General features: G+C 39.6%; 1 protein-coding gene across 7 annotated transcripts in view; it reads right to left on the bottom strand.

Annotated features, from left to right (window-relative positions):
* Window positions 1–13,909, bottom strand: part of GRIK1 (glutamate ionotropic receptor kainate type subunit 1) — a 413,796-nt gene that overhangs the window by 124,545 nt on the left and 275,342 nt on the right. For all 7 annotated transcript variants that reach the window (XM_010364919.2, XM_030914237.1, XM_010364918.2 and 4 more), the window contains one exon: window positions 11,467–11,648. In XM_010364919.2, coding sequence (XP_010363221.1) covers window positions 11,467–11,648 — 182 coding nt within the window. The remainder of the gene's footprint in view (window positions 1–11,466; window positions 11,649–13,909) is intronic.

Genomic DNA, 13,909 nt, shown 5'->3' with positions numbered 1-13,909 from the left:
TCATACTAATAGATATTAATAAGTGGAGTGGAAATCATTGGGGTTGAGTTTAGCTTAGAAGATGATCCTACTAGAAGAGCCAGATTGCATCACCCAGGTGCACAACAGATGAGATTATGCTATTTAAGGAGGCCAGACTGCTGAGAACAGAGCAGGAAAAGAAGATTTCCCATGGCAGAATGAAATAGGCAATCCGGTAAATAGGAGAGAATGGAACTTTGGGGGCAATTACATGAATCTAAAAAATAACCTCTCTGCAACATCTAGGGAAAATTGGTGGAAAGATGATATGTAAGACAGAATACAGGGGAAAGAAATTTTAACAGCAAATTATTGAACAAAATCTAGAAGCTGGAAGGTAACAGAATAGTTTGAATTATTATCTACCCCAGATGATTCAGTGTAATCTTTTTGTAATAAGCTTCTTTCATAATGATGTTCATGAAAACTATACTTCAAATCTGCTTGAAAGTCACCTTTTGAAGGAGAGACAGGGGCGCAGCCATTAAATGGTGATCTTGCTGGTCTCATGAGATCTCTATTACCCAGTAAAATCTTCATGAGTCTGGGCCCTGATCTTCAACTTTTTGGGTGACTTGACTTTGTCAACTTATCTGAAAATTATCAGGCTTAGAAAACAGTTTATATCAGTGTTTCTCAGTATATTATTAGAACCAACAAGAAACTTTTCCAAAATACCAATGCCTGAGCCTCATTCCTAAATATTCTGATTTATTTGGTCTGGGGTATGTTTCAGGCATTGATAGTTATTAAAAACTCCCCAGGTGATACTTATGTACAGCCAGTGCTGAGAACCACTGATTTATATTAACCAAGCTCATATTTTTAAGCTACAACAATAATATTCACAGTGACTGCTTGCTGAGTGCCACAGCATGGTGTTCACTACAGTAATAGGTTCTTGACATTTAATTGGAGAGGAAGTGTTATTCCTCATTTATAGATCTGAGAGACAAAGCATAGTTATGGTATCTGAATCCAGGTTTGATTTCAATCTTGGGATCTTAGGGCTTTATTAATTTCTTAATTGATAATAGGAGGTGTAAGTGGCAGGAAAGTTAATAATTTGCACAAAATTCTGCTGGAGTTTGAGAACCCAAATAAAAGCATATGGTTATTTAAGACCAAAGTTAGAACCACAGGAGTCAAAGCTTTACCTTAAGTAGGATGCATCGATCCACCCACCAGAGTTTGTTAAGTTTCCTGTCTACTCGTGAGGGAGCCTCCTGTGTAAATGCTGGACCCAGCTGTGTAAGGGCCTTCTTTGGACGATATTCCAGGGACTAGGAGGTGCTTCACTCACAGTTCTTCTTCTGTAAGAATTCAGACCTACCTTGATCTCCTATTATGACATCCCTCAAGATATTTGAATTAATTAGATACAGTTTTTCTTGTGATTTTAAATCCCTTTAGGTCACATTTGGAAATAACTTTAATCTCCTTAATGGAGTAAGAAAGGATAGTTTCTAAAAATTTGTAACAGATTTTTTTTTGGCTAAAAGGGTATATTAGACATAATAGATATTTTTGTAATAGATGTTATAATGACAGTGGGAACAGGTGTGGAGAACTCTGCACAGCATGCTAAGAAATGTGTCCTTTATTCTTAATGCAACATCCAGGGTGGGGAGGGTGGCACTCAGCAATTTCAAACATGGAGGTATAACATCAGATATTTTACTCAGAATGAATAGTGTTTGAGACTATGCAGAGGATAGTTAGGAAATAGGAGGGGAAAGGAACTTATGGCAGAGAGATCAATTATATTAGTACAGAAAGAAGATGATGAGAGATAGAGAAAAGGAGGTTGAATCTGAAACATATTCCGAGGGCAGAAAATCTCCAGTTTGCTAACTAATGAATGTGAAAGGCGAGGACAAGTAAGGTGAATTTCTTGGGTTCTGGCTGCAGTAATTGGACAAAATTTCTTTTTCTTTTTTTTTTCCTTTGAGACAGAGTCTTGCTCTGTCGCCCAGGCTGGAGTGCAGTGGCCGGATCTCGGCTCACTGCAAGCTCCGCCTCCCGGGTTCACACCATTCTCCTGCTTCAGCCTCCCGAGTAGCTGGGACTACAGGCGCCGCCACCTCGCCCGGCTAATTTTTTGTATTTTTAGTAGAGACGGGGTTTCACCGTGTTAGCCAGGAGAGTCTCGATCTCCTGACCTCTTGATCCACCCACCTCGGCCTCCCAAAATGCTGGGATTACAGGCGTGAGCCACCGCGCCTGGCCAATTGGATGAAATTTCTAGTCACCAAGAAAGGGACAGAGGAGGAGAAACTGGTTGGCTGAGGGAAGAACGAAGAGGGTGCAAGGTGTTAATTCTAGCACGGAAATGTAATTACGTCAGGTGGGATCTCAAGGAGACTGGTGTGTTAGGCCGAGAGGAGCCTTGGAAACCATTGTTATGATGTAGAGCAGGGAGTGATGTACGGAGTTACAATTGGGAACCCAGTTCTAAGAATTGTACCACACCTGTAGTTTTGCCTAGACACAAGACTACTGCTACTAATGACAACAATAATCTTTAAGCGGAATATTTTATATATTGGTGCTGAGCTTAATGCTTTATATTTAATCCATTGTCACATTTAAATTTTCTCAAATAATGTGACATACGTACTAATACATTGCCTTCTTAGAGAAGTGGAAAATAATGAATCACCGGATCCTTCACTAAATAATGATCTCATCTAATACATTAGAATTTTTAATGATATGGTAATTCCCCTTTCACCCCAGAAGATTCTTTGGCACATTTCAGAACTCCATGGGCCAAAAAAAAAACCTGACACATAGTTTGGCTGGATAAATGGTGAAAGTTACATTTCACAGGATTACCCTTATGGCTGAGAGGATTTGGCTAACAGTCATGGGAAAAGTAGGAAGATTGATAAAATCTTGCATTTATGAAGGGTTGAGGAAGTAGAAAAGGTTAACCTAGCAAAGTAATTTTTAAACCACTTTACTGTGCAGGCTTCTTTAGAAAATCTGATGGATACTACAAACCCCTTTCCATGAAAAAGGCACATCCAAGAGCATGCACATTCTTACAATTTTGAATAAAGTTGAAGTTCGTTGATAAAATAGGCTTAAGATGTGCCCCAGCATACACATGTTCAAATACTCTTCACAATTTGTTCTAAGGTACCCCTGCTTCCACTGCAAGGAAATTTTTTCTTCTCTCCTACTATAGTCAAATGTTGATATAACTGGAATTAAGCATTAGAGTATTTTTGAAGCATACACATATACGGTTTTTCTCACTTCCCAATTCAGGTGGAAGCAAATCTAAGTCCTTTCTTAAATTGACTTTTTGGAGGCCTTTGAGAATCCTCAAATGGATATCCTGGACACTAAGAATATGGGCAAATTGCACGCACCTTTAGTAAATTGTTGGTTATCCACACATGTCAATTAATCCTTGTATACATTTAATAATATACTCGTATCTGTGAACCACTCCTTACAACTAAAACTAACTACGTGTTCAGGGAATATAAATAGATGTTAATATCAGCCTGAGAACAACATAATTAGTATGAGAAAGTAGCGCCAAAATAATTATATAACATACTACAAATTATCATCAAATTAGTATAAATTGATTCATCATTATTACATTGTCAAGATTTATCCAAAGTAATGAACTTATCAATTAACTGGCTCAAAGACTGTCAAAGGACTGGAGAAACTTTAAGAAAGAATGAACTGCTTAATTCATTTCCCATTTCTTTGAGAGCCTACTAAGTACAAGCAAGTTCTTTATATCTAAATGCTGGTAAGAGGATTCTTGGTCACGTGTATGCATGGAAGCTCAGAGCTGATGGAAATATTAGCAGGCTTTGATAATGTTATTTATAGATGAGGTGACTGAATTGAAGAGGCATCAATAGAATTTCTCGAAGCTGCCCGTTTACAGGATGTTAGCAACGCGGGTGATGTGAACATCATACTCTGATATGAAATTCCAGACCTGTCATTGAGTGTGTGACCTGAAGCCTCGTGTTCCTCATCTATGACATAGACTATTTTGAGAGGATAAAAAGAGATCATTCCAGTCAAACACACAGCACATTTTGCATGCAGGGAATACCAAATAAATGGTAGTTATTTTACTCTTTTAGGGAAAAAGCAGAACTTGCAAATGGGTCTCCCAACTTTCAGTCTAAGATTCTAGTCACCGTCCCTCACTGGCAGGAATATACCTATATAACAAACGTGCACATGTACCCCTGAACAGAAAACAAAAGTTCAAAAATAAATAAATACGTCATGCGTGGTGGCTCATGCCTGTAATCTCAGCACTTTGGGAGGCCGAGGCAGGCAGATCACCTGAGGTCGGGCGATTGAGACCAGCCTGGCCAACATAGAGAAACCCCATCTCTACTAAAAATACAAAATTAACTGAGCGTTGTGGCACATGCTTGTAATCTGAGCTGCTTGGGAGGCTGAGGCAGGAGAATCACTTGAACCTGCGAGGCAGAGGTTGCAGTGAGCCGAGATCACGCCACTGCACTCCAGCCTGGGCAACAAGAGCAAAACTCTGTCTCAAATAAAATAATAACTAAATAAATAAATAAATAAAAAGTTTTTTTAATTAAAAAAAGAAAGTAACTTTATGGTATTAGGCCAATTTGCAAGCATTGGATAGTTTTACGCTTGTTATATTCATTTTCAAGGTCTTTCTTTGCCTTAATGGGGCAGAGATTTGGGTTTTTATTCTTGTTGCTTCCACTGTTCTATCCCCAACACCTTCAATCAGTGCTCAACAAATAAGTATTGAATGAAGGAATACATTTCTCTACGATATCCCTGCCACATTCTCTACTTGGCCATGGGACATTTGATATAATTTGCATTTTTTTTTTCTTTTTTATTATACTTTAAGTTCTAGGGTACATGTGCACAACGTGCAGGTTTGTTACATGTGTATACATGTGCCATGTTGGTGTGCTGCACCCATCAACTCATCATTTACATCAGGTATAGCTCCCAATGCCATCCCTCCCCACTCTTCCCCACCCCAAAATAGGCCCCAATGTGTGATGTTCCCCTTCCAGAGTCCAAGTAATCTCATTGTTCACCATTTCTTAAGGAATTGTGTAAAGCTAGACATGATTGGATGTTTGAGAATAAAATGAAACACCTTCCTTCAAGAAGTGCAAGGCTTAACTAAAATATGTTTCAGGTTGCAATAAGACAAGAAACAGTTGACATCTTGTACACAACAGTTGCAGAAGAGGTTACATTTTTTTTCCTTTCAAAGCCTCAGATAAGTTTTAAATCCCAGACCTGCCACTTGCTAGCTCTGTGACCTTGGGCAAGTTACAAAATCTCTCTGGGTTCTGTCAGTTTCTTCTATACAGAATTTTCTCATAAACATTACATGACTGATGCATTTAACCTGTTTAGCACAGTGCCAGCCTCCGGTACGTGTTCAGTATAAAATGGCCCCTGAGGTCTTTGGCCTATTCTATGTGTTTATGATGAAAAAAATGATTGACTTATAGATCTGACTTGGTGGGCACATGTTTACAATCCCTTAGCATAGTGTGCCATGCTTGACTTGATGTTTTCTATCATGAGAGATCACGGCCGATGGTTGCTTCTGTCTTATCTAAACGAGAGATGAAACCAATTTTACCATCTCTGTTTGCCATCATTACAGCCACTGGGCACAACATACATGAGGAGAGAATCAATGCACAAAATTATTTGATTAACTAGCATTGTCTTTGCACTTCCTAGCAGAGGAAAACCAGGCATTTAAGAAAACAAACAACAAAAAACTATTTTCTTCCTCGCCTTGTTTTTATGTTAATTGAAAGAGATAAAAAACAAAAAAGTGGATGAGGGGCATGCAAGAGCATGCAAGAGCATGCAAATGTTGACAGGAGAAAATACAATATAGCTGTACAAACTATTTTGGTGCTAAATGTTTTATGGAGACGAATGGCTCAATTATAGCTAAATACTCGTTGCCACTAGCATTGTGGGAGAAAAAAACTTTCCTCGATTTGTTCATATAAAGGAGAGAGCGGGTTTTCTGAGTGTGAAACAGTGTGTTCATGCTCACCTGCTGGCCATTCTCCAGCTCAGGAAATTGGCCCAGTTCCCAGGGAGCTTCCCACTGAATGGAGCAAGGCAGTGCCACCTTGCTTTTCATCAGAAAACCATTAGGGATGGGTGCCTGAAATCGCGATTTGCTCACTCAATCCTACTATAGATTTAAAAGTAACTAGGCAGTTCTCCAAAAAGCCGAATTTATTTTCAGGAAGTGAAGTCACAGGCTCAGATGCATTACAGTTTCTTAATATTATAAGATTTCATAGTTGAATAAAGCTTTTCTTTCAGGGTAACAGAGGCGTGGAGGAGCAACTCACCTAAAGGTGCTTGGCAGAGATGAGAGTATAGCAGACTCACTGGGGTAGAAGAAAATATGACTTTGGGGATGATTTACTGAAAGAATCTAGAACCGTTCTTGGCTCATTCATTCGTTTGGTTCATGTATTCATTTGACAGAGCTGTACTGAACACTCGTTATGTGTCAAATAAAGTAGTAGGTGCTAGAGATTTGGGGGAAAAAGACAAAGAAGGTTTCTGTCCTCTTGGAACTTACAGTGTTGTAAGGGATATGGACAGCACGTGAGTAAATGTGTTAATTCACTATGATTTTTACTGTGGTGACAGAGCAAACTAAGTAGAATGAAGGGATATAGAGAATGAGAAGGGAGCTTCCTCTCTTTTATCTCTCAAGAGATATTCATGAAAACTTAGGTGGGAATGACTGGGAATTTAGAATGCTCCTGGATTTGGCAACCACAAGTGCAAAGGCTATGATGTGGGGAGAAAAGGCTGTGTCACGTGGCCAGAAAGGATGCCTCTGAAGTGGAGTATCAGATACTGGAGGCCAGCAAGAAGGCTGGAGAGAGAGGCAAGGTCAGCTCACGCAGGCCTTGGTACTTTCTATTTAAGTGTATGCTCAGTATATGGTAGATAAAATTATCTTAGCTTCAATTTTCAGTTGCAAAAGAGGAATAATACCGATCATATCAGAAGTTATTGGGTCACTTACATGAGATGGTTGCTTAGCACCCAGCATCCTGCTAGGCACAAGTTGGGAATTCCATAGGTAGCGCTTTCTTGCCCTTTGCTTCATTCTTTAAATTCATCTCATTTCAGCCATTCCCTCAGGAAAATCACACTCGGTATGAATGAGGGTGTATAAGAAAGATAAACAGCAAAGAGTCAGTGAAAGAGTAGTTGGACTTGGGGAAATGAGAGTGAGGAGGAGCAGTGGTTTCCACGGTGAAGGCAGGTTACAGAGAGAGCAGCATCTTTTCAAAGCATCAGGACCATGCTTCGAGGTGGTGGGTGGATATGTTGGGGAGAGGACACATGCAACCTTCTGGTTTATGGAAACTTTCCAAATGTAGAAATTCATGAAGAAAGTTCATATGAAAGCCCTATCTTCTGTAGCCTAATCAAGTCTTGACATTCAAATTTCAAATGAATTTTGGAGAAATAACTTCTCAGATTCTCATCATATAGTACTTGTTCAATATGAATAGAAATAATTACTTTGCTGGAGTAATTAGCATGCCCAAGAATAACTATAGACTTTTCCCCAATTTTTACTTTTGGATAAATGTTAAATATCTTTAAAGTGCCTTTGATTTCTTCGTTTCTTAAGAATCATTGAAAGGTGGGAAAATATGATAAAGGTGCAGGGAAATGCAGGATAATGATGGAAAATGCACATAAAGAGAGTACCACATTGACCTGGCAGAGAACTGTTCTTGGCAGTGATTTCAGTTACCAGAAAAGTAAAAACTATTAATACTAATCTTATCTAAAGAAGACCAGCAGCATATGGTCGTGTTTTTTTTTCCAGACATTTCTGAAAGCCTACTTCAGAATAGTCATCCATTCTGCTTGGGGGCCCTTCAGAGTAAAGTGAGCACACAGGCTCTGAGATGAGGCAGTCTGGAGACCACATGTCAGCCTAGCCAGGCTCAGAGAGTGATCTTATATGGATCACTTATCCTGTCTGAGCATCAGTTGCCTCACCTCGAAAGCGAGAATACCAAACTCACCTCAGGGGGTTGTTTGAGATTGATGCTATGATCATGTAGGATGCCATGCACCTTCGTTGGCACCTCTTAGGACCCTCGGTAAAAGAGGTAAGTCTCCTTCCTTTCCTTGGGTTCAAGGATTAGTGCAATGGCAGCCAGAATCAGGAACCAGAACTCCTGAGTCCTCAGCCTCCCTAGGGAACCTCTTAGCAGACAAGTCTCTGTTTCTACAGGTTTCTCTTCGGGGCAAATGGAGCAAGTTAAGCTGGATCACATAGAGTGCTTAGGCCTTACTTTGACCAGAACAGAAAAGTTCTGATGTCTCCAATATCCCATTTCAAGCACATCAGCCTCTGGAGGTTCCAATGAAGTCCCGTTAAGCTGACCTGAGTCCTCTGTAGTTATTCCAAAAAGAGCAATTGCCCTTTTACATGCAATACAGGAGGAATTTCATGCTAGGACCTTTAAACAAAAGGTTCTTATCTTCAAAATATTTGCAGATTATTAGTCTAGAACGAAAACAGGATGAGCCATCTCTTTAGTGTCTTCCTCCAAGCCTCACAGCCACTCTTAACACTAAAATGATTAGGAAAAGCAAACATAGGCTAAAACATAAGAGAGAGGATAGAGAGAAACACATCTGTGTCAGTGGCTGGCACAAAGCTGAACTAATCCTACTCCCTGCTGTCCCAGCTAGACATTTCTTGAGAGTGCCGCTCTTAGATATTTTGCTTTTGTTTTTGTCTTAATTGTCCTTTGAATGATGTAATCCCCAGGCTACTAGGAAAGAAGCACTTCTATCAAAGGAACTTCAAGTCCAAATTTAGTGAAATAGAAACAGCCCTTCCCTGCCATCACCGTACACTGCTCTTGCCTATTCCAGACCCGCCCTTGGGAGAGGTGTGGCCAGTTGTGTGAGACAAATGAGTATCTAGCAAAGAGAAGCCTCATCAGCAAATCATTCTCTTAAATCTAACAGACGTCCTCAACCTGTGTTACAACAGGCTCCTGGGAAGGGAAGCTTCTTTGCCTTTTGAGGGCTACACATAAATCTGGGTGTTTTTCTCAGTTCTGACCCACACACTTCATTACATCCTTTAATGAACTGTATTAACATTCTTAAATGAAGCCTTATGATAAAGGATTACTGATTGCATTTCTTTACCTTTAAAGTTCTTCAGTTGTTGACACTACTGCCACATGCTTGCTTGCTTTATGGAGAGATAATTTTAATATCTAAAGATTTGTTAATGTAACTATAGCGTAGAATTAAGAAACCAATACTCTTCTGCCTAACAGGAGTGACAGCATGTCATGGTGGAGAAAGCACTGGATGCATGACTCTGGCGATGTCATTTTATATCTTGCAAAGTGTGAGAATTAGATATGGTGATGTCTGTAATGGCTTTCAAATGCAACTTTGTGTTCCCAGCTTTATTTTATTTTATTTATTTATTTTTTGGGGGATGGAGTCTCGCTCTGTCACTCAAGCTAGAGTGCAGTGGCATAATCTTGGCTCGCTGCAACCTCCACCTCCCAGGTTCAAGTGATTCTCTTCCCTCAGCCTCCCAAGTAGCTAGGATTACAGGTGCCCGTCACCACACCCCGCTAATTTTTTTGTATTTTTAATAGAGACGGGGTTTCACCGTGTTGGCCAGGCTCGTCTTGAACTCCTGACCTCAAGTGATCCTCCTGCCTCAGCCTCCCAGCTCCAACTTTAAATAGATTTCTTTTTTATTCTAATCATCCAACAGATAATGGAAACATTTGGTTAACTTTTTTGACTGCCGATGTTCAGTGCAATTAAAAACTCAATTCTGAACTCAACGGTTGTGTGGAGGTGCTCTGCAAGTGTGAGATGGAGCACCAGAGAGTCAGGCCAGATGACTATTTGAAAAGAGCTCTTTCTAGTGATTCAAGAATTCACAGTTCTGCATTCCTGTAGAGGGGTTTATCTACTTATGAAATTACCGGCCCTTACCATCAACAACATAGCAATCCCAGACCTTTTAAACAAAATAATACAATAACAGCTTGTGTTATTTAGATAAAAACATTGCCTATGCCACAATAACGACTGAAACATAAAGAGATGGCCGGCAGACCACATAAATAAAACCTGGCTATTTTTTCTTTCTTCCAAGTTCATTCATCTGATCTTTTATTAATGCTTCTATTTTAAACATCTCGCTCGCCTTTCCAGATGTTTATTACAAGATGTTTAGCAGTACCCACTAGTTGCCAGTAGAGGACCTTGTTCCATGTATGACACCCCGAAATGTCTTCAGACATTGCTCTAAGTTTCCAGGGGGCAAAATCATTCTGGAGTGAGAAGTACTAGTCTATGCTTTTTTTTTTTTTTTTCCTTCTAATTCTGAGTTTACTTTTTTGGCTTTTTTTTTTGAGTCGAAGTTTCACTCTTGTTGCCCAGGCTGGAGTGCCTGGAGTGCAATGGTGCGATCTCGGCTCACTGCAACCTCCGCCTTCCGGGTTCAAGCGATTCTCCTGCCTCCACCTCCCAAGTTGCTGAGCTTACAGGCATGTGCCACCAGGCCGGCTAATTTTGTATTTTTAGTGGAAATGGGGTTTCTCCATGTTGGTCAGGCTGGTCTCGAACTCCCAACCTCAGGTGATCCCGCCTGCCTCGGCCTCCTGGTGAATTTGCTTTCTTAAGCATAAGACCAAGTGCTCAGAAAGTATTGTTCTATTGTTATTATTCTGAACATTACTCATGTCTTCATTTATATAGGATTTCACAATTTACTAAGTATTTCCACCCACATTGTGGAGATTAATGCATAGCAGTTTATTGTCTACAACAAATTAGAAGAAAGAGGCATCTTTTCTGTAACTGTCCCTGTATGCCTTTTTTTATCGTGTTTGCAATCCTGCATGTTTGACAAAAGGGGTCTTGCCATGAGGAAGATGTATTTAGGACAAGTCAGGCATTGTGTAAATGAAATCTGCCGCAGTCTTTTCAAGAGACACGAGAGAGAGAGAGACACAGAGAGAGAGAGACAGAGAGAGAGAGACAGAGAGAGAGAGAGAGAGAGAGAGAGAGAGAGAGAGATGATTAATCACCTCGAAATGATGTCCTCCTCTCATCTTCTGCTGGTAGGAGTCACATACCACTTGGTCCACCCATAGAAGCACACATTTATAACTAAGCACTCACATACGGCTTCACTGAAGCCCTGTGAACTCTCTGAGCCCCTTGCCTCTTTAAAAGGGTTCTGAAAATTATAATCTTCAGCCTAAACTGGACTGCTGCAGTTTTATTATGCTGCGTGAAGTGAAAACTAGATGGCATTTTTGAAAAATAGAAAATAACATTTCTCCCACACTTCCACCTCCTCCCTAGCCCTCTTACCTGCTTAAGGATTTCAGCGGCTGTTTCATGTGAACAATCAAATATCACATAGAACTCCTTGCCTTTCTTCATCTCCTTGAGTAAAGGCTTGGCATCTTTATTCCCAGAGGGCAGCTGGCGGATTTTGATTTTAATATTATATCTGGAGGGAGCTTTGATGAGCTCTTGTAGACGTATTAGACCTAGAAAATGACATCCAATCATGCAACGAGACTGTTCTGTCAACAGAGTATTGTTTATTGTCATCTATAGTTAAACTTGTTTCAACTCCAAAATGTACCCAGTGGCCACCTTCCTAACGGTTACACTCCTGACTTCCCATTTGTCACTCATCTTTCTGTGGTGGATCATACTATTTCCCCTTTGTGCGTATGTGTGGCTTGGAAGCATAATTTTCTCAGGAGCATTTTAAATTTATTTAGAATGCAATTGTCCTTTTCAGCTTTCAGCAAACACCTCCTATCTTTAACAAATCAAGCCTGCAACTGTAAAACTTGGTAAACAAAAAGTTGGTTGAAGTTTCCAAAGAGTTCGATGAAATAGATCACACCTGCTCACTCACAAAACCAATAGAATATGGAGATTTGTCGAGGCTATAAACTTCTGTAAGCCTTTTATTAAGTATTTATATAAAAAATACTCTTAACCAGCTAATTAGTCGGGTTGCTCTATATAATCTTTGAGTTCCTGCCATATAAACTATTTGTAAATGGCTCATGCTCATTACATTTTCTTCCTAATAATATTTGAAGGTTAAATGGGAAAATCCTACTTGATGTTTTTAAAAGACCATAGAATTTTTAGAAATTATGATCATAAAAGCAGAAACAGAATTTTAAAAAACTTCTCTATTGGTTATTGCAACAAAACATATATGTCTAACTAACTTGATGGAGAATGTTTGGTTTACCACAGGTGTGGATGTATTGATCTGCACGGTTTCCTAATAGAAGTGCTTTACTAGGGCAAGGAGAGCCACTGTGTAAAAGACTCCCTCTTATTTCCCCTAATGTTAACAGGTGCTCACTATGCTGCACCTTGGCTCTCAGAGTAAGGACTTCTGTCACACTGAAAAATTGAGGATTTTTTATTTTTTTTGTATGCAGTTCTGTGCCTTCAGGGTTTGTCAGCTTTAGGTAATCAATAGGGAATATTAAGCTTCATGAGTATTCAGATGAAAATTGTGATATGTTCAGTGCAAGATTCAGCATGGATTCCAGCTACTGCCAAACTCACATTTTTCCTTTTCTTGTTTTACTTATGTAGCTACTTTTTTTTTTTTAACTAGACAGTACATTTTTTTGTGTGTGGCTCAAATGAGGAGAGGTTTCTCTACCACCATAGTTAGGTTTGATTCTGATGTACAATAAATGTATAATGATATTGAACTTCAGAGTTAAATGTGTGGGAGTGGTAGAATGGGAGGGTAGTTGCTGTAGAACCTTATCAAGATTTAGGGCTCATGATCTGATATGGCTTGGCTCTGTGGCCCCACTCAAATCTCATCTCGAACTGTAATCCCCATGTTTCGGGGGAGGAACTTGGTGGGAGGCGACCGGATCATGGGGGCGGATCTCCCCCATGACATTCTTGTGATAGTGAGTGAATTTTCACGAGATCTGATGGTTTAAAAGTGTGGCACTTCCCCCCTTGCTCTCTCTCTCTTTTCTGCCAACATGTATGACATTTCTTCCTTCCCCTTTACCTTCCACCATGATTGTAAGTTTCCTGAGGCCTCCCCAGCCATGTGGAAGTATGAGTCAATTAAACCTCTTTTCGTTATAAATTACTCAGTCTCAGGTAGTTATTTATAGCTGTGTGAAAATGGACTAATACATGAACCTTTTCTCTTTTTACACAAAAATTGAATTGCTAGAATAATAGGCTTCCTGGATTCTTGCTCCTTTTCAAATCAGTGAATGTGGTTGAAGTCCCTCAGGTACTTATAATCACCTGCTTGTCTTCTCACTTCCAGAGCCACGTCCTGAACTACGGAGGAACATTAAAAGTGAAAGAAAATATAGAACATGGGTTCATATATTTGTTATTTGTAATATGTGTTAATCTTTGAAATAATCCTATGATGTAACCATTATTATTATTATTATTTAAATTAGGAATTCAGGGCCCAGAGTAGTTAAGTAACTTACAAAGATAGTTAAGTAACTTACAAAGATAGTTAAGACGAATCCTGGATTAAAATTGCTGTTTGTGAATCCAACACTTAATCTGTTGACATCATCATCCTGCCTTATAAATACAAGTTGTTGGTGCTGAGGGAACAGATACGGTTTAGGACTGTTTGATGAGATGGAGAAAAAATAGAGACTTCAGGCTGCCTGAGTTTCTCTCCTGTTTTCTCTCTTCACCCACCTGCTTGGCAATCACATAGATTTTTTTTTTTTTTCATGACTATAACCACAAGGGACAGTTTAATGTGGTC

The sequence above is a fragment of the Rhinopithecus roxellana genome, chromosome 13, assembly GCF_007565055.1.
Source record: "Rhinopithecus roxellana isolate Shanxi Qingling chromosome 13, ASM756505v1, whole genome shotgun sequence".
Lineage (NCBI taxonomy): Eukaryota > Metazoa > Chordata > Mammalia > Primates > Cercopithecidae > Rhinopithecus > Rhinopithecus roxellana.
This window is presented reverse-complemented; position numbering and strand designations above follow the sequence as displayed.